Source organism: Diorhabda sublineata, chromosome 2, assembly GCF_026230105.1.
Source record: "Diorhabda sublineata isolate icDioSubl1.1 chromosome 2, icDioSubl1.1, whole genome shotgun sequence".
NCBI classification, from domain to species: Eukaryota; Metazoa; Arthropoda; class Insecta; order Coleoptera; family Chrysomelidae; genus Diorhabda; species Diorhabda sublineata.
Genome location: NC_079475.1, coordinates 31,637,684 through 31,660,149, shown reverse-complemented (window position 1 = coordinate 31,660,149; position 22,466 = coordinate 31,637,684). Strand labels below are relative to the sequence as shown.

General features: G+C 32.2%; 1 protein-coding gene across 1 annotated transcript; it reads left to right on the top strand.

The window, feature by feature from the left end:
- The first annotated feature begins 235 nt into the window (after positions 1-235).
- Positions 236-22,172, top strand: LOC130452949 (facilitated trehalose transporter Tret1-like). The gene is made up of 3 exons (XM_056792496.1): positions 236-388; positions 7,957-8,748; positions 18,801-22,172. Exons 1-3 carry the CDS (start codon positions 349-351, stop codon positions 19,283-19,285), a joined length of 1,317 nt encoding a protein of 438 aa, XP_056648474.1. The 5' UTR covers positions 236-348; the 3' UTR covers positions 19,286-22,172.
- The last annotated feature ends 294 nt before the right edge of the window (positions 22,173-22,466 follow it).

The window sequence follows — 22,466 nt, the reverse complement described above, 5'->3', positions numbered from 1 at the left end:
GATTTTAGTACTCCAATGAAAGCCGATTAATCTTTAAAATATTGTGAACAATTCAATGTAATTTGTTATTACTTACCAATTTATCCATATACTTGAAGTCTCGAATCTCAAAAGTGTTCTTCCATTGACATAACACGGATAAGGTCATTATTTATATATAAAAAAAAAGAATATCGAATTTACTATGTAACAAGGTCAACCAAATTTAAGTCTATGGCGTTTAATTTTTTAAATTGATTCATTAAGAGAAGTTGTTACGAATAAGTCGTAATGAACAATGATTAGTGAGTTTGGGTAGGTAGAATGTAATTCCATCGTAGTTTTAACAGTGGATTAATTAGTGACGCCATGGTTGGTGATAGGAAAAAAATTGCTACAATTCTCACAGGTGAATATAAATATTGCTGTTGATTTGCATGGCATCTTGAAGTTTAATAATTATATCTGACACTAGCTGTTGCCGTCGGCTTTGCACGAAGTTTTGTATAATTCTCAACCAAAAGATAAACAGTACTTATAGGTATTATAAAACCTAGTTTATATATTCATACTTTTGATTAGAAAATAGGTATCTACTAATTTTTGGAAAGATTGAATATTGAGTGAGTTTTTAAAAAGTATAGTTTTCCTTTCACTTCTTTGAAACGGTAGTTTTGCTAGCTTTTTCCAGTTATATCGCTATTTATGATAATTATCAAATTTGAGTTTAAGATAAGCTAATCTAATGAAATTCCATTTAAATGTAACCCTCCTTGTGTACCCTTAGTGGATGAATTTTTGAAAACAGTTTCTCAGTGCGCATTCATGTGATTCAAAAGTTTCTTCACAAGCTCTATTCATTATAAGCTCACCTTAATATTTTTAAATAAAAATTGAAGGAAATTTCATACACAACTTAACTACTTTTCATCCTTTAAGAGGATAAATTATCAATAATGCGAATATACTTTTTTCAATTTCCACCAAAGACACAAAATTCGTTAAAACTAAATTCAAAATTGCCAGGCACCCATCCAAAACCACCATCCCTGCTCACCTCCTTGAGGATTGTTCAAAGACGCTGAAACGGGTAATGACTGTTGTTTAATCTTTAGCTTAAACACGTCCTAGGTCCTAGTTTCAAAATGGACAGATTGCCACACAAATTATCATTCCCCATTTAACCTCCATAGAAGTAGATTTATGAAAAATAATTTTCTTATTGGTAGGTTACTTTGTAAAAGGCCAAATTTCATTTTCGTAGCTTCGGTAGTTTTGGCTAAGAAATAATGAATCAATCATTCAGTCAGTTTTTTTTATATTTAAGATATTACTCTGTCGCATACGAGGGTTGTTACTTAAGTTTTGATAGAAAAATAGGAACAAATATTTATAATTGAGTATTGCTTTATTGTTATTCAAAATACTCTCCATTAAGATCAATACCCATTTGCATACAGGTGAACCCAGTGTCGAAGCATTTTTCTCATTCTGGTTGTAGTACCTACGAAACATGTGATTTGAACGCAACAACCGCTTCTTCAGATATAGAAAAACCTCGACCTCACAATTTATGTTTGATCAGCGAAAATAAGGAGAATTTATTGGACGCCAAACAAGGACTGAACGGCAGATAACCCTTTGCTTGGTGTTCTGGCTGTTCAAAATATTTTTGCCTGAACTGATGTGCGAGAGCTCGCATTGTCATGGTGGGAAATGATTCGTCTTCTGCAATTGGTTTCCGAGATTTCACACAACAAATGCTGCTGTACCATTCAAACTTGACCGTTCTACATTAGTACAAGTGCTCCATGCTCGAACAACGTTTGTTGGATTTGTCTTGAAAAAACCCATACAGTCGATGCTTGTTTCGGGTTCATATGTATAGATCCATGATTCGTCACCTGTCACGATCTTATAGACGTCTTTTGAAGCATCACGATTGAATTTTTTCAGCAACCAATCGACACGAGGTTTTATTAAGCGCTTCTTTAATTATGCGCAATACAAAACGAACAAATATTTTTGAATGTTTGATTATTGAGTGTATGCGAGTGGAAGTAATGTCAAGTATGCTTCAATCTCACAATATGTCACATGACAACCTTGTAATATCAGTTTGGGCACTGGATCGATATTTTCTGTAATAAAGCCGTTTGTGGACGAGCTTCACGAAATTCAATGACAACCCGTCGGAATATATTCATCATTAAAAATGTTAAACTTTGTGCTGGCAAAGTAAGATTTAACATATTCACATCATCGCATCGTTGCGTTATCTCAAAACTTAAGGGGAAACCCTCGTATTTTGTTGTCAAGGTTTCCGTAAGCAGTTGTAAAGAATCATTTTGTAGAAGAAGTTGATTCTCGTTTTTTCCAGTTCCCGGTATATAAATAATCATATAATTTTATGATTCATCACAGTTGCATAGTAGTATTTTAGCTTTATGTTTCTAAATGTATTTACAAATAAGATTTGATGTCATCAATTCTAGGTTTTAAAAGATATCAGCTCGTTTCTGAAAAATTTCTTATCACATCCATCAAATTCATTTTCATCCATTTTTTGCATAGGATATACTTCTAATAATTTCAAAACTAGAATTTAGAAGCTATGGTCAAATTTTTGTTTTTAGCTGAACATCAATATCTTTACAAAATAGGGGATACAGGGGATGTTTAGAAAAGAGAGAAGGAAAAAACCTTCACAGATTGCTTATCAACTCAATTTTCTACTCCTCATTGCTTTTTTTATTTCCTACTTTTATCACTATACCAAGAAGTTTGCGAGGTTTTCTATATACACTTGAGGTAAAGAAAACTACTTGTATTTCGATTATTGATATTGGACTTCATAGAATGATTTTCAAATAAGAAGTGAATTTTGAAGAAATGTTAAACTTTTTTTGTCCTTCGTGTCTCTATGACACTCCATTCTGTAGATTTCCACTTTTCATTGCAATGAAACAATTTTTACATTGTAAATTTCACGTTTAAGCTTAACAATAAATTTTTGGTAGTTGTCGATATTTTTATAACACTTTGATTGTATTTTTTTCTCTTGAATTCTATTCTGAAGGAAAATAAATCTACTGTTATAGTTCCCCCTCATTGGAATCGTGGAGTCACAAGTTTTCCTAAGGGAATATTCAACCTATACATGAATATCATATGAATTGAAAAAATATAGATAGGAATCGGAAAATATACTACAATATGGAAAACCTCAGACACATTCGTAAAATAACGAAAATAGTGAATCTTTTCTGAAATCTAGAAAGTAACATTATAATATCAACATTCTGTTCAAGGAATAAAAATTTTAACATTCAGTTTCTCAAATACTTGCAAGTGCCTCACGAATTCTATCAAACACGTGAAAATTCAAGTTTCACAAAATCGTTCCTTCAAAATTGTTACATATAAGCATATATGCAAAATACAGTATCAATGAATAACTTTCGAGAATAGTGAGTTTGATTCTATTTTCTAATCTTGCAGAATATTCCTCTCATATTATGAGAAGCATGAAATTTATGAGCGCAACTGAAAAAGAAAAACAAGAGACACATATTGAAAGTTATCCATTTCTGTCCACATAATATCCAATGGAGGAAACTATGAGATTCACTTCCATTATTTTCAATAACAAGCTCAATGAATGAATGAACGAAATATGATTTTCAAATCATTGATATCTTATTCAGTTATTCCACAGAGCTATATCGGTTCCTAATAGACTGCCTACACAATCACTCCATCAAACTAATTAGAACTGAGAAAATATGGAAAAGAAGAATTGCGGCTTTTCCAGATTATTTCACAAATAGATGTTGAGTATATTCCAGTTGAAGTGATAAGTTTTCCTTCCAAATATTCCAATGTATGCTTTCCAAAATAAGATTTTTCAAAAATTCAAAAAATTTCCAGCTGGATGCTCTATATCTTTGAGTTGAAGTGTTATAACTCCATAAACAAAATATGGAAGATTCATTAGCGGAAAACAAATAAACAGGAACACTTTGGTTGATTACATTCCATGAGCTGAATAAATTTTATTCTCAGAAAATGGATAATGTTCGAGCTCTAAAATGTTTCCATTTTTGAACTTACCCAGAAGTTTGTGGCACAAGTCAGAAAGATGAATACCATAATCAATCGTATGAAAAAGTACATTTCCTCACATATTCTCAATATACTTTTCTCACAAATGTAGGAGAAAGATACTAAATGTGATTTGTGGATTTAGTAATTTGACATTTAATAATTTGTACTTACCTTGTATTTATTTCTTTCGTATAGTTTTTCCAAAAAAATTACCAAAATATTGAGAAGTGCTAAGCGTCTTCTAGCGATATAGGGAATTTAAATTAAAACGTTCTGCCTAATTTCAATTTTGGAAAATATAGGACTACTTTGCATGTTGCCTACTTGTTCAACCTCTTAACGATTCATTCTTGCTTAGAAATGATATTCTTGATCATCAAAATATCTTATAATCATTTTATTTGATCGTCCCAGTAAATGATCTTGTAATCCCTCAAAATCATTGCTCCTTTTGTCAGCTTCGTTATCGTTAGTTAGTTAATTTGTCATGGATTGGTCAAGTTATGTGTCTTCTGTATTTTCGTTAGCAATCGATCTAAATTAATGAATATCTTCCACAACTTGTTGCTTCTCAACTATTTCAAGTTGAAAATTTGAATACCGTACCATTTGTAAGTCGAATCTAGAGAAAATTGAATGCCTCTGTGAAACGAAATGCCCTCTGATCATTTAGATGACTGAGTTTGTTACTTCCAAGTAATTAATATGTCGCGCAGATCTTGTTTTGCTCTCTAAATCGATCCTTGGTATTGTGAGTTGCGTGATTTACCATGTATTATTTTTTCTTGAGACACTTCTTCAAGATTATGGATTGTTTCATTAAAAAACATACTGCCGTTGATGCCTTGCAAAAGCTGCAATTCCTTCAGTTCGTTCAGTTTTCATATCTCTCACAATTTTTTTATATGCTTTTAGTAATTCATAATAAATTTATGGAGACCATCCAGCTCTATTTGCATATCCCTTGAATCAATTTGCGATATTTTGTTGAATCCCGTCGCAATTATCTACTCCACTACCAAACCTTTTTAATTTAAGATGTGTCTCAATGATGCTTCTGATTACAGTAATTTTAGAAATTTCTTCTTCCATACTCATCTTCTCTCTTGGCCAGTAAGCTTTCTCTGAAATTTTATGAGCCTCGCGAACGTTGCATGTTGAAGCTACGTTGTTATCATACTCTACTTTTTTCTATATTATAATTTCGAATCTAGTTACAGATCGGTAATCTTAACTGCCCACTTTATCACTAAATTGCCTTTTTCGCATTCTGTTTTCCACTTTATTTGGAAGATTGGTGTGCTGTTCAGTACTCAAAGTACTGATGAACTGATTACTACTGTTTTTTTCGATCAACGATCTCTTCAATAACACGCTGCTCAAATGAATATTTATAAGCCTTCATAGCTACAATAAATTATCTACACAGAACTTTTTATTTATAATACAAAACATATCTAATGAACAAGCTGCACATGAGCATTTTATAAAACAAATTTGATGTTAGATTGTTTATTCATTATTCGGCAACAGTGTAATACACACAGGCGCATGTTACGGACGTGGATAGATTGGGTTGGACAGATGTCGAATCGCTGAACTTATTTGGCATCTGGTAAGTTGAATATGGACAAAAAGCCATAAATAAATGTAATTATTTAAAACATAGACCAAATTCGGTATAAACCCCCACACATATATCATATATAATCAATTTTATGTATGACAAATTAGAATCAACTAGATATTGTCGCCCCACAAAATTTATTATTCAAAAAGAAATGGCCTCTATGATATATTCTGAAACAGAACTGCTTAAACAAGAAATTCAGGTCTCAACATCTACCAAAGTTATTGTCGAAGCTAATCATATTCACAAACTTTGGCGTTAACAATGCTATATGCAGAGCTGCCTCAAAAAAATTTCAAGATTCCAGTTGTTCATTTCCACTACACTCAGAAGAAAATTCTAGTTTTCGTTTAGTCACATTACATGGACGGATTCGGAATTTAAATTCTTCCCAAACATTGCATAAAGACTAACTTTAAAAGAGCGACAAAAAATTTGAATAGCGAGGAAGATCGACAAGCATTTACTTTGAACAAAGCAAAGATTAAGAAAGAATTCAAATTACAGTTAGGTCTTAATGTAGTCCAACCAAAACAAGGATGCAGCAACATCAATGATGGTAACATGACTGGAAAACTTTAAAAAAATTCTTATATAATTGCTTCCGGTTAAGATGAAGTCCTCATAAAGCGATTCGGGATTATCGTCCATTGGCTTGCACCAGAATACGAAATTCATGTAGAAAAATTCAACGAATACAAATCTGAAATAGAACTGAAAATTTCAGGAATAGCGACAAATGTTGATTTGTAAACAATGCTATTAGCTTCTTGGCATCCTACTCTTTCTTCGGACCTATCAGATCACTCTGGATCATCACATTACGATAAAACTAAAGTAGATAGTCAATTGTTTAATATTCATGATTTTTTATATTAATCCACTTTTACTTTTAATTCGTTTATCAATATTATAAATTCTGTAATTGATTTAAATTCTGTTTAATGTACATTGATTATTAAAAAAAAAAAAATAGATAGTTGTACAATTTATAATTTGATGAGATTTCTATATAGTTTGTAATACATCAATTAACAGGGTTATACGACGTCGAGCCTAACATTAGATTTGTTGTATTATTTTTTCCGTATTCTAGGACTTCAAACGTTAAATGTGGGAAAGATTTTAGCAAATAATTTTGATTTCTCTCCAGCGAGCACCCGCCAATTGTGTCAAAAATTAAATAAGTACTTTCATCATTTTTTTAAATGATCTGAGACCCCAAAGGTTAATTATGACAAAAATTCTAAATCGCCCATATTTTCCATAGTGCGACGGCTAAAATTTTTGGTCGAAGTAAGTATAGATGTTTACCGAATATCATATAATCAAGAATGCGGATTTTGGAATGCAATTATCGAAAAGTAATGCATTACTGAATAACCAGATATGAATGATTACAAAAATTGAAACGTAAGCCGATAACCCAATTATTACAAAATAAGAAACTTAATTCATATATATAATACGGCTGATGTAATCGAAATCATTTTATTTTCTCCATTTTTGAATAGAACGGAAAAATTCACTGAAATTAACTAACTTGAACACGTCAATCAGGAATGAATTTAGCATTAGCTAGAACGTTATTTGTTACGTTATATTCTTCGAATACATTTTCATACAATCAGAGCCAATCAACAAAGAACACTTAATTTAATTTGGAAGAACCTCACCACAAAATTATTTAGACAATAATTACGTCTCGTTTGACATTCTGTATATCAATATTTCATCGTATATATGATATATATATATATATATATATATATATATATATATATATATATATATATATATATATATATATATATAAACTCTAAGCATATGATTATTCTACTATTAAGAATGGGAAGACCTAGAGCTCCTTTTTATTTAGGTAATCCTTCTGTTGCTCTTGCCGTTATTATTATTTTGGGCGAGATCGCAAGATTTTTCTACTCGCGCTGACAAGAGCTTGATCTCTATTTTATAAAACTAGCTTCTAAGTAACCTGTTTATATTCCCTTTGCTTAGCTACAATATTTGGCTACCTATTCTGAAGAGTGTGTCTTTCATATGAAGAGCAACGATATTAGAAGACTTGATGTATCCAAACGTATTCATAATATCCCTACTATTATCAATTTTTTTCTATTAGTGAAGTAACGATTTATTCTTATTTATTATTATTTAATGATCAATCTATTTTACTAAAAATATGATTTATTTATGAACGGTAATTTTTTTTCTGATTTTAGCTTGCGTTTTGTTGATATTGGCTTCAGCATCAGCGATATGGATCGTTTTTGGAATAAAGAAACTCGAAAGGATAATGTTTCTCAAGGTCCACCATGTTAATATTCTAAACGCAATGCTTCCAGTGGGTGGTGTTGCTGGTACAATAATATTCGGCACAGCGGCGGAATTAACGGGGAGAAAAATAACATTGCTAGCAATAGCAGCGACTTACGCAATAGCATTCATTGTTTTCCAGTTTGTTAAATCTTTGACAGTTGCTTGTATTGGTAGAGTGATCGCAGGATTTGCTGTAGGAGGAAGTTACATCGTTTTACCTATTTATATAGGAGAAATGTCTGAACCATCTTCCAGAGGAACTATGGGTTGTATGATGACAATAAGCTCTTTAATAGGCTACTTAGTATGTTATTTAATCGCTAATTATTGTACGTACACTATATATAATGTAGTAGCAATAGCTCTATCACTAGTTTTCATCCTGACGTTTATTTGGATAGGAGTGGAATCACCGTATTATTTTTTAAGAAGACAACAAGATGAAGATCAAACAGACATAACTCATTTTGAGAATGGTAATAATATACATAGATTACTGTACTTTAGAGAACAAAAATTTATGACCTGTTGTCGATCAGCCGTTTGGATAAAATCCTTAATGATGATGAGTTTGCTGATTCTAATCCATCATTTTTCTGGAGTTAGTATGATTCCAATTCTTTTACAATATGTTGCTTCATACCTAGGATCAAGAAATTTCAGCTTAGACCAGAAAATCATATTGATAATATCAGGTTAGTACCTCCAGAATATATTATCATTTATTTTATATCAAAAATAGTTCCAACTTATCTTGTATATAAAGCTACATACCTTGTTAGTTTGAGTCAGGAAAATGATACACAAATTCACTTTTCCTGAGTGAAATTAAAATACAAAGTTGTGTGAAACAAAATTATTACAGTCCAATTAGCTTGTGAAGTAACACTTGTCTATGGAATTCCAGCTACTATGTTTTACATGGTTCCACTGTAATACATTTTTTAGAGGTATTAGTCTGCTTATATCTGTTACGTCCCAAGCCCGATCTTGTACGGAGTCGAGCTTCGTACAATGAATTTGTACGAAGTCCGATCTGTACAAGCCATTTTGTACGAAGCCGAGATTGGCGGACTTCGAACAGAGATGATTGTACGACGTCGACTCTGTACAACGCTGGTTGTACGGAGTCGGAGCATCGATACTCACTCGGTAATGAGCGCGTTATTCCGAAGTAGTACACGCAACCTAACCTAACCTAACCTAACCTAACCTAACAATAGATAGTAGCCAACTAGCCGGAGAACATACTTTCAATCACAATAACTACGTTTGTGTTTACTAACATCTTAATAGCGCGCTCATTGCCGAGTGAGTATCGATACTCCGACTCCGTACAATCAGCGTTGTACAGAGTCGACTTCGTACAATCATCTCTGTCCGAAGTCCGCCAATCTCGACTCCGTACAAAATGGCTTGTACAGATCGGACTTCGTACAAATTCATTGTACGAAGTTCGACTCCGTACAAGATCGGGCTTGGGACGTAACATATCTATAAACTTCGTTATTAAGACATCGCCAAATAGAGTAATTTAGTGAGGGATCTTGTTGCCATCCAATTCTCTCTGGCAATAATACCAAAAAGGAGGTAGAGCACTGTCCTGTTCGAACTATAATGTTTTACTGGATATATATGGAAATATTTTGTTGGGACACATAAAAGCTAGAGCAGTTAATATTCCAAATTTTTTAAAGTCGAGCTAAGTTGTGAAACTCATAAATTCACTTTCTGAAAATGGTAGATGGCATACCTATTGTGGAGTTTTCTTTCTCTTCTTGAGATATCTCCAAATATAGTGATATTGAAATCTTGGTAGCCATCCAACTATATCAAATTGTCAGGTCTGGTTGCTTTCAAATATTTCGAGATTTTCTACGGCAAAAATAACAAGTAAGTCGGCTACCGCCGTCCTGTTTATACCATAATGTTTTAGTGGAGACATCTGAAACTATTCCATTAGGACACATAACAGCTAGAGAAGTTACCAGTTCCAATATTCAAAAGTCAAGCTTAGTTGTGATACTCGTACATTCACTTTCTGAAAGATGAGCTTCATATACCCATTGTGTGTTTTTCTGTCTTCTTCAAATATCGCCAAATATACTGATATTAAGATCTAAGGATATTGTAGCCATCCAATTTAAATAATTTCTCTAATCCATTGCCCTTGAAATATTCCATTGAGATTTTCACTGACAATAATATCAAAAGAACGCGATGGGGAAATATAACTTGTAGTAGTTCAAATCTTAAAAAGTCGTCTTCAGGAACGATAACTACTCAGTTATGATTTAAGTTTCTTCCGAAAATAGTATAATCAGCGGTAATTCATCTCGTTACATCCCTTAGCTATTTTCTCAACAATTTATCTACATTTGCCGTTGACTTTCCAAAAGCTATTGGACAAGATATATTCTATTTGGTAATTTCTAAATTCCTAAACTTCTTCTAAGACCAACATTGTATTTCTTTGTCTCATGACTGTGGCCAGCCGCTTATGAAATGTCTTCCACTGTATTATGTTCTTAAAAATGTACCATACACTCTTTTATAACTTTTATAATACTATTCTCGTTCAATAAATTGAAATGAACTCTTTCAATACACAAATTAATCAATATTAATAGTTGGTTCCATTGTTGGTTTTAAACAAGTGCCACTTTTAATAACAGTCAACAGAGTTAAAGTCATTGTTTATGTGGACTTTTGTTTATATTTTGTTATTTTTGGATATTAAAATGTATTTCTAAGTTTAATTTCACTCCAAATTCGCCTATATTTTATAAAAATAAGGCAGTTATACAAAAAACGGATGATATTTGTTTTAAAAGTGATTTTATTTTGTTCGTGAAATTACTCATTTCGCTTCGTTCATTTCACAAACCTTTTCACTCACAAAATGAAACATTATTTTTAACATTCATATCATGAATAACTGGTAAATCGAAATTCTTGCAAGGAATAATATCTTGACAACTCAACTACGAGAATATTGTCCCTAGGTCTTTCATTCAAACCCATCAAGTATTTTCGAATCTGTTTGATTTATTCCTTTTCCAAAATGGTCAAATTCATTAATTAGAACTAAACAATACTAACAGTTTGGAAGAAGAAGCATCCAGAATTACTTGCAGGAAATAATATCTTGACCACTGAACTGCGAGATTGTTGTCCATAGGTCTCTCATTCAAACTCGTGAAGTATTATAAGTAATAGAAATTTAGCTCAGAAAATTTGCTTTTTTCAAGGATAAAAAACGTTTCTGGATTTGAAGTATAATTCAACTGCATCGATACTACGACTCCTATAAGATAATAGCTATGCCTCTTTACAATTGGAACTATCTAAGAGTTGCCTTGCAGTTCATTGAATTGCTACTGGTCTTGAAAATTATTATATTACTCGTAAGAAATTGTTGCTGATTATTTATTTAGAATAGAAAGACAACACAAATTCCATTTAAAGTAATTCTATTTTTGCTGAAATAATGGTTCTTGATATCCGTACAAGGTGCTAAATAAGAGAATCTGCTGATTGAGAGGTTATATCATCTTCGGTCCACAAAAATCTATGGAGGTGACTTATGTAACATTAAGCCACTTTTGCTGAACATAAATGGCGCTCTCTAGATTACTGTTACTATTATGTATGTGGAATAGTTATGGAAGTTGGAAGTTCCTATTACAATATACCATAATGTTCTATAAGAAATCTCAATACCATTTAGAGAAGAATTTGTCACATTGGGTTATGCATAAATAAGAAAAGCATCTTTTTTTGGGTCCCAACTTCGTCAACTGGTAAACGGTTCCGCACTTTCCTTTATAGAAAATGAAATAGAATTTCAAGATTTTTTAATGAAGAAAATAGAAACTTTTCTAGAGCAGGATAGTCGCGATTTGGAAGTTCCATCGTGAAAAATGATTATCCGAGAACGACATCAGCACTGATGGAATTAAAGAAAAAAATGTTTCAAATGTACGTAGCAAATGGAAGAATATTCTAAATAATTGTCAAGAGAATAACGAAATATTTGGAACTTTTTCTGAGAGAACTGTTTGAGGGACAGGGACTAATCCCGGCAAAGCAACAAGTTTAAATATTTTTAAGGAAGAATGGGGTCCGAGCGGATATGGTAAACGAAAAATTTTGAAATATTCATCAGTAACGGAATTCATCATTGGATGAAGAATTGTATACAAAATATACAGAAGATTAAACGAAATCGTAAGCTATTCGAGTGCTTAATTATAAATGAGAGCTATCTATTCAAATGTTACATGCTTTTTTGGTACTGTATGCTCGCGGCTTGTATAAAGTTAAAAATAAAAATCCAAATTAGCGATGATACGGAACAAAAAATGACATTTACAAACCGATAGGATTTTCAAACTTACATAGTACAAATGAATTGGTTCTATGTAAAGAAGTCACAGGCAAAATGGTAAGGCACGCATTTTTATTTCAATTGTCAAAATAATTTGTCCTGGGAATATAGAGGAAAAATAACTAGAAAAATATGATCCAATACAATTTGTGCCATAAGCTCCATTTGTACGGAAAACTTGCCAAATAATTTCTAACCAATGAAACAAGCAAAATAAATTGAAAATGTGAAATATGCGTTTGTGGGGAATGTAACGTACAAACAATTTAATGGAAAAAGTGCATTTCATGAAAATAACATATTAAATTTCATAATTTTGCTTTCAAATGGATACATTTTTTAGCTCTTCTTCCATTCTCTATCAAAAGTCTAGCTTCTCGAAATACCTGTAATGATAAAAATTCACGAGTATTAATAAGAAGTATATTCCATTAGGAACCTAGAAATCAGGAGAAGTTATGCAAACACGGAAAAACTCATTTCTAGACGTGTAAGGAACGTTACTTCTTATTATACTAATCTGAAAACAACGCACAAAAGGATAAAAACTGAATTTAGAACATTTTATTTTCAAAGTAATCATAATACATCATGATGGTACCAAACATGATTACCATTGACTTTCATAGCAACTATATACGTCTGTCAGCTTAATTAATATAAGTCTTGAAACATGTGAACGAAAAAAAATCCAGTTATTTATAAAAACATATTAGAGCTATCGGTACCAGCCAAGCCTTGTCACTAACAAAATAAAAGCTCTGTGATATTCCATCAAAAAAATCGAAACATCTGTGAACCATCTGCTTCAAAATCTTTAGTTCTAAAGATTGAAATACAATAAAAATTGGAGATCGGGAAAAGTTTTCCGTGCGTTGTTTAGAAAATGCCACCATTAATTCTTCGTAAAAACAGATGGAAACAGTGTTTTCAGATGAGTATAATAAGAAGACAATGTAAATTACTATAACTATATTTGTATACTATTTGAAGAAGCGATTATAATGTCGTCATGTATAATTACCTCAAATTAATTGAATACAACAGTTTGATCTGCGAGCGGATAAACTTGTACTTAATCGGTGCCTACGTAAACGATCGCATGCATTTTCTCATAATTAATATCGATTTCAACACATTTGTAACGATATGCTATATATCTATCATTAGCTCAACGATAAGAGAGAACGTGTGTGATATTGATTAATATCGTTCTCCAACATAGTTTCGAAATATCTCTTTCGATTTTTTATTCAAAGAATTAAACCACCGCAGATTTGAGACACTTTCATTCTCCAATCCCTACTTACGTGACTCACTCTAGCTTCTCAGTTGTGTATTTCTCGCTTCACTTGTGATGTTGTGATGTTTTGTTGGTTTGTAAGACTTCATGAAGATAATACTTTTCGAATTAAAAATGCACATATATCACATTGTTTGAAGCCAAGTCAAGCTTTTACGTTGATTGCGGCGCTTAACCAAACTTTTTGACTTAATCAAGTGACCATAGTTGATTTCAACCGTTAATTTGGAATATATGAATTTACTAACGAAGTCCTCTTGATTCAAAGCGTAAGCGTAAAGAGAAAAATGGGGGTTGCCATTTGAAAAATTAAGTTTTCGAAGTTTTTAGATAGCAAAATTCGGCACCATTTTTTGAACAACCTATATAAATAATTATCAAATCAAATCAAATGAAGAACAGAATGTCTAGAATCAAAGCTCTCAGTAATTAAATGTTTTCAAAATATTTAATTATTATTATGTACAGGAGCTGCTACTAGAGATTTGAAAATACTGACAAGAATATGTCAAATCTGACATTAACGTCATTTTAAATGGTAAACTATGTGTAGACTGATATTGCATCAGCTTCACTCGTATTTATATAGTAACAACATGCGGCTGTCAAAAATATTTGTTCGCGTTATATACCGCATAATTTGACAATCGTTCAAAACAGCTCGTATCAATTGGTTCGAAGAAACGCTGGAAAATTTCAATTGTGATGCTTCAGAAGACGTCTATGAGATCATGATATCATTGGTATATGCATATAAACCCAAAACTAAACAACAATCAACTTAATGGGTCTTTCAAGACAAACCAAATCCAACAAAATTTGCTCGCGGACGAAGCACTTCGAAGCAAAGGTCGACTGTTTTTTTGGAATAACTGGACATGTCACCAACTTTTCAATAGAGCAACGTAGATCAGTCAATACTGAGTGGTACACTAGCATTTGCCAGAAGTTTTCAAAGTAATCAGGGAAAACAATTGCAGAAGACGAATCATTCAACGACAATGCGAACTGTCACAATTCTGTTCGAACAAAAACATTTTTAAGCACTCAAAATATTGAACTGATAGGTCACCAGTCGTACAGTCCTTGTGTAGCACCCTTCTTATTCTCGCCAATCAAAAATACATTTCAAAGTCAACGTTTTTCTACACCTGAAGAAGCGGTATTTCAATTGGAATGGAAAAAATGCTTCAGCAGTTGCTTCAAGGAAATGCACAATGGGTATATAATAGAGAATAGAATTAAGAAAACAACAGAACCATAGTCAAATATAAACATTTGTTTTCATTATCTGTCAAAACTTAAGTAGCGGTCCTCATAGCATCAATTTTTTAACGAAAAATTTCAATCCGATTTATTTAGATTCAGACTATTAATAGTTTTGTTAGGAACCTCTTTTGCTCTACAATAAGAATTGAAATAGAAAGAGCAAACAGATAAACTCTATATGAATCTCAATTGTCTTGAGATCTGTATTATTTGTCCGATCAGGGAAAACGCTGCTTAAAGGAGTCAACATCTTCGGTTCATGAAAATTCATGAAATTCATTTGTATGGTAGACAAAAAAAATTCTACTTTCAACGCGTACATCTGAAAGTAAGTTTAATGAAGCATTTTTGCAATCCATGAACCTAGAAGAGCAAGAAAAAGTGAGAAAGAAGCTCAAAAAGCTCTCAAAGGATCTATTCATAAATTTTTAGGGAGAAAAAGTGATGATAACTACACTCAGTTCATTAGAACACTCCCTCAAAAATATTAACTTATCACTAAAAATCCAATTCTCTCTATTACCATCTATATTTTTTCCTAACAGTTTTGCAACTCTCAGTGACGACTACGTCAAAAGTTTCCATCAGGACATCAGAACCATTGAAACGAAGCAAACCTTGTAGATAACTGTTTATTCAAATATAGAGATTTTCCAGAAGACACTCAGAAGAGAAAGGCCAAATGACAACACATCATTTTTGAGGTTTTTGACAATTGAGAATGTAAAATTAGCTGATTATTTTTCATATATAATCAATACTTGGAATAAAAAAATTTATTTTATTAAGAATAAAAATTTCTTTTCGCTTTTCTTGATCTAAATTTGAGTTTTGCAGTGAATTATTACTTTTGTTGAAAATTATAATGTTAACCTCTCTGATATCGATTAGAAAAGAGTTACAAAACATTATGATTCAAGATTTTCCGCTTTTATGAAATGGTAGAAGCTCAACTCTTATTGCGACCTGGCTATTTTAGAGTTTTTTTTGTGGCTATATCCAATATGGAACATATAAACGTGAATCAATAAATATTGATGATATATAACACATCTAATATCGCAAGAAATTTATCAAATCACCGTAGATATGATTAAAACGTTTGCGTAGGATTTCACATTCAATTTAATGTAGAAATAAACGGTGCTCAATTTGAGCATATGGTTTAGATTATTAATTGCGTATTCTTTGGTATAATTCATCATTGCACAAATGAATAATTGTAAATAGATTTTTCTAGTTACCAGTCTGGAAAAAATAGAAAAAAAATGGAAATACTTTCCAACGATATAGTTTTTCCATATAAAATGTCTATGGGGTGATTATTGCTTCTAGTGGTTTGCAGAAGCAGGTAAATATCTATTCGAATAATGTAGAAAATACGTTACATTAGTACCTCACAGTCTATACGAGGTTTGTCCGGACAAAACGAATAAAACTTTATTTTATAACGCACCAGTTTCTTGCAAATTTAGGCAACAATGGCTGTGAGATTTTTTAGTGTTTAGAGAGGTTCTGGGAAGGCTGACAAGAAATGGAAGACTCTCGCCCAGGACACCCAGGATGTTAAGCGAATTCGAGTTTGTGTTCTTAGACCGTAGATTGACACTCAGATTGATAGCTGATGAGCTGTCAATCCGCAAAACACGAAATTCTAACGAAGAAAAACTTGTGTGTGAAAATTGTACCAAAGCTCTTGACTCCAAAACAGAAACAAAGAAGGTTGAGTGCTGTGAGGATTGGTTGGAAGAAAAAAAAACACTCTATGAACCGAGTCACTACTGGAGACAAGTCTTAGTTTCACGAATTCGATGTGGAGCTTCAAACCCAGGAATAGAATCTAGTATGAAATCCAAAAAAAAGTCGCGAAAATCAAGCTCCAATGTGAAGACAATGTTGATTGTTTTATTTGAGTCTAGGGAAATGGTTCACAAGGATTTTTTCCCTCCTGGCCAGAAAGTGAACAAAAATTTTTACGTATACATTTTCAGACAGTTTAGAGCTCTTGTGGCCCGGAGTTCGACCGGATTTGGTACCAAGGGGCAAGTGGATCCTCCATTACAATGGGCCTGCTTATAATTCGCTCGATGTGAGCTTTTGGCCTAAAGCTCAATCACCTTGACAGACTCTCCGCAAAATGGTGCTTCGTAGGCAACACTTGGGAGATGTGGAAGTTAAATATTAAATAGTAAAAACGACGTTAGCAGAAATGCATCTCATCTATTTAGACGACGTTATATTGTAATACCTGAATAATTGTGAAAATAAAGTTATTATTTTATTTTTATACTATTTTTCGAACAAAGCTCGTCTAAGAGATGTGATCAGTACGAGGATGGTTCAAATGTAGACGGAATGTACAGTACGAGATATGGCTGAAGAAATGGGCATCAGTAGGCATCAACATAGTTAGTATTGAGCAAAGAATTCATAAATCGTTCGTTTTCCTCAAATTTTTAGCCAGATGGGTGCCAAGACACGGGGAAACCTGTAAGCAGCTCCAATTGACGCGATACTCCCATCCCACCCAACTATTATTTATTTAGTTCACCAAATGAGGCACTTGGAGGACTGCGATTCAATCAATTTCAGCTCTGTAACTCAATAATAAAATTCCGGTTCATATTTCAACCACATTCGTAAATATGGTGAATTAATTTTTTTCTGAACCTGCCTCTGTTTTCACTAGTATGTGATAAGACAAATTTGAACCCATTTCAGCTTGTCCTTCAGCTACTTTTCTGGCATCGTATTTGCAATATACGCATTTGGAAAATATCATTAATATCAAGTTTTGATTCAAGCAGTAGTGTCAAAGACGCACGAACTTTGAAAATTTAAATATCATAATAATACCATAGCTTCGAAGACTGTTTTTAGTCTATAAATGTTATTGAAAATTAGAAATAATTAAATTAAGGTCAATACTTCTTCAGACCTTCAAAAAAATATGCGTAGCAAGGACAGTTGTTTTTATTTTCATTCGAGCGCTTAGTTAAGAATTCAATACGTTGTCGGAATCTATGGAAAGCAATTTAACAAATGATTTACTAATGAGTCACATTTTTGCTGAGACTTGATTGATGAACTATAGGAGATCTTCGAATTTATGAGATTATCTTTATGTAGATCTGGTTTTCATTTCCAAAATCGTTACTAGAAATAAAAGATTATTAGTTTATTGGATACGACCTCAAGATGGAAACTCGGAGTTCTGGATGTAGAAAAAGTGGTTCACCCCAGCCTTCCAGTTAATTACTAGTCAAGAGTAAAACCTTGAAATATTAGTATACATTTTATGTTATTTCTTATTTCATTTTCAATCAAATAATTCACCTTATTGAATCTTTTTGTCTCGGGAACCACGTATACGCGTCGTGCCAGTAGTGTAGTAACAATAAAAACTCTTATTCCCCGTTTGTCCCGTCCCAGATAGGATCAGTGATAAAGCTCTTGAATGCACAGGTAGTCCGTCAAATCATGGGCTCGTTCACATATGGCTCGAGGCACAGGAGCTATTTCAATGAAATGTGGTTAAGATTTGTTAGATAATACAACCTGCCCTTACTCTCAGCAACTTTAACATTATATTGCACTTCAAGGAATCACTATCTTCAGTTGATTGTTGTGGCAATGTAAAATAGCTGAAGATGCCTGTAACACGGCGACAATGGGTACACGAATTGATCCGAAGATATTGCGAGTGCCTCAATTTATGTTGTAGTTGATTAAATTTCTCTTCTATGCAATATTGTAATTACTCATAAGTTAATTTTCTGTTACAGTCGGTCTGGAGTTAGTTGGAACAATCGTTTGTACCTTACTAGTGGACAAGTTGGGCAGAAAACCATGTTTGATAATTTCGACTGTATGCATAGCATTATTTTATGCACCAATGGCCATACTAAATGCCATCAGAACAAAATATTTGGATGTTAATCAAGTGCCTGCTTTGACTATTCTATTTTTAGTTATGTTTTTAATATTTTTTAATTGTGGAATAGCTCCCATACCACGTATTTTATTAGGTGAAATTTTTCCAATGAAAATTAAAATGTTTGCTGCGGCATATATAGTTAGTTTGCAACAAATATCAGTGTTTATTGTCACAAATTATTTCCAGCAAATTTCATATTTTATTGGTTATAATACTATTTTATTCATATTTTTCGGATCTATGACCCTAGCACCTATTTTAATACATTTTGGAATTTTCGAGACTAAAGGTAAAAGCTTACACGAAATACAAATGGTTTTGAAAAATTATTGACTTTTTTGTCAATAATTTCCGATGACAGGAAGTCGTATTGAATTATCTAAGTGAACCATAATAAATTTTCCCAAAACCATCAATGGTTACTAATAAAAGAATATTTTCATGACTTGACTAAGTAATATTCAAAGATTGATGATATATTTAATCAGAACATGTATCTTTAGGAATTATCGGAGCCTATGATCACATTTCCAATAGATCACCTAACAGCTACTTGTGAGTTTCCTTTCATTTTTATTACTTTAGATTCTTACAGTAACTTTTCCAAGCTAATTCATGCTTTATATTCTAGCTATTCAATAATCATTAGTGAGCACGATATATCTGCATTCTAGACTCAACTTTGATACCAATAAACTATTCTTATGTGGCAAATTAAAAAATTACAGAAACCACCTGTCTCTTATGTTGCTCATACGAATCTACCTTACAAAATCATACATACAAAAACAAAACAAACAACCCGACAGCTGATAGCATTTACGGTAGATATGATTTTATAATATAGCCCTTACTCAATTATTTTGTTCAATTTCCCGAACGATAGAAACATGATATGAATTACTTTCAGATCGTGATCGCATTAAATCGATCATAATTTCTGAACAGACCTCTTGTAAAACGTGTTTTGAAAAGTGACTATGACATATACTCAAAAACAGCTTTTGATCATAGTTTCGTGATGTACTCTTCAAATTATGATAAGTAACCATTTGAGGTGATGAGTCGATTGATATTTAATATCATGAATTTTAATAATTTAAATTTGAAAACACACAACCCTCTATATTCCGTTTTCTATAGAAAAATGTAGAAATATGCGAAACGACATTAAATTGACTTCAAAAATAGGAAATTACATTAACTTTCTAGCGAGGTTATAGTTCTTCCAATATCAATTGCAGATTATAAAAACCTTTGCCCACAATTTTGTTTGATCTACCATAGGCGTAGATACCTCATTTTATAAATTAATTATTTTTATAAATAGAGAAAGTATTCGTTAAAAGGCAATCGAATCATTATAAATTGGATGGAATTAACTTGCACACATGTACCTTTCTGTACAGCTGAGCCTGTTTTCTACCCCATTCGTTTTTTTTTTCTGGAAAAAGGAATTTGAAAGCAAAATCCATAAAGAAAAGAAATGTTTCGCAAATGAAACAAAATAAAAAAACATTTTAATTCCAAAGTATCTTTATTAACAATAATGGTAGTCAGAATCGTTTGAATTGGAGTCATCATTTGATTGAATTATGAAGGGTGGTAAAGAGGGTGATACCACATACCCATCTTCTTCTTTGATAACATGTTCTACACAGTTTTTTCCAAAGTTCGCGGTCTGCTGCTACAACTTTTTTACGAGTTCTACAACCTCTTAGTTCTGGAGACTGATTACATTTTCGTAATTCTGATTTGACGTTTGTCTATAAGGTTTAATATGCAACAGTAAGGAGGTAGTCTGAGTAGACTGTGACCCTGTTCTTTGCACAGCTTGTCAATATAATAAATTTCCTCCCTTTAATAACAGTAAGCAGTTCTTTGTTTGCTGGGCCTTTTTTACGAACGCTGAAAGGAATAGGAATATGTTTTTCAGATATAAATGCTGAAATTTGAGCTTTTTTACTACTATTATTTGGTATCTTGAAGAGTTGCCACGACTGGTAGGATGCGTTGCCCATAACCATTACTGACTGTACGGGAATGTTAGGTTGAAGTTGTTCATTAAACCACTTTCCAAATAATTCTGCTGTCATATCTTCATGACAATTAGCTGCACAGTTTTTAATTTTTTAGCAGATATTAATAAAGCATTAGGCACGAAACTGTCTTTGCTTCCAGCGTGTACTAGTATAACGCATTTCCTTTTAGAACATTGCCCATTCAAACAGCAATTTTCACTATTGTCAACCCAACCGAAATTTACTTCATCGTAACTGTCAAAACATGTTTCATCTAGATAGATTATGTGTCTAATAGAACTTCGGTAGTCTTTTATCTGACGCAAATAATCTTGTCGCCATCGAACGATTCTTGACGATTCGGATATTGCCATCAATTTTATTAATTTTTCTATGTTCAAACCACATGCTGACAAAACTTGACGCTATGTTTCTTAACTGGTATAATTGTATTCTGGATAATCTGCTACGCTAATTAATACTACTTATCGCTGACTTTTTGGCTGGAATACTTCGAAGAAACTGTGTACATTGGCCTTCTGACAACTTCGGCCAATAGAAATGCAATTATGTTTACGATTCGATGTCGATTCCATTGGTAAACAGTGGAGATAATGAGTTCACGTGGACTGACAGTTTGTTAGATTTTAACCGAATTTTATACGGGGAGTTAACATTCTTTTCCATTTCTTAATTTGGTATAACTGTCTTCTGCAATTGATATGGGAAGAGCTATAAATACAATCCCTAAATTATTAAATAGAAGTATGTTATGATTTATATTTGAAATTATATATATTCTCTTGCTTAAAATCATCATTGAAAATATTGTCTACCTTATATATAAAATTTATAGCCTAGATTATTTTTTGTGCTAAAGTAGCATAATTATGAATTAATCAACAAATAAATATGACGTGTCCTTACATATTTTAGATAGACAGAAATATATTGGCGTAGTTGCCAAACTTACACTTATGTACTATAGTTGTTTCATCAACTATGTAATAAAGGTAGCGGCTTTTATATACTTATCAAGTTATGTTCAAAATTTAACAAATCTATCCCTAAGGGAAAGATAATTAATGTAACCTTTCCATTTACTGGATATCTTTATTGAGTTTTTGTTTCTCAAACAATTTCTTTCATTTTTGCAATGTTTTATGAAACTTATGATTCAATATATTGAAATTATTGTTGGCTCTTTTTTAATCACATACCTCAAAACCCACATTAACTACCTACGACACTTGCTGTTATTTATTATTGGACCTTGGCCTTCAAAAGCAAACGTAACAACCTAAACTTGAGCGAATTATATAATTGTATAGTAGATTGGGGTTGAAACTTTCTTTGAATTTTTTTATAATTTTATTCATAAATATTTCTGAATCACATGAGATCAGAAATAATTGATCTTTTTTCAAAAAAACGAATCTTTTAATCCTTTCTCATATTATAAGGTAAAATTGGAGCTTGTTCACTAAAATTAT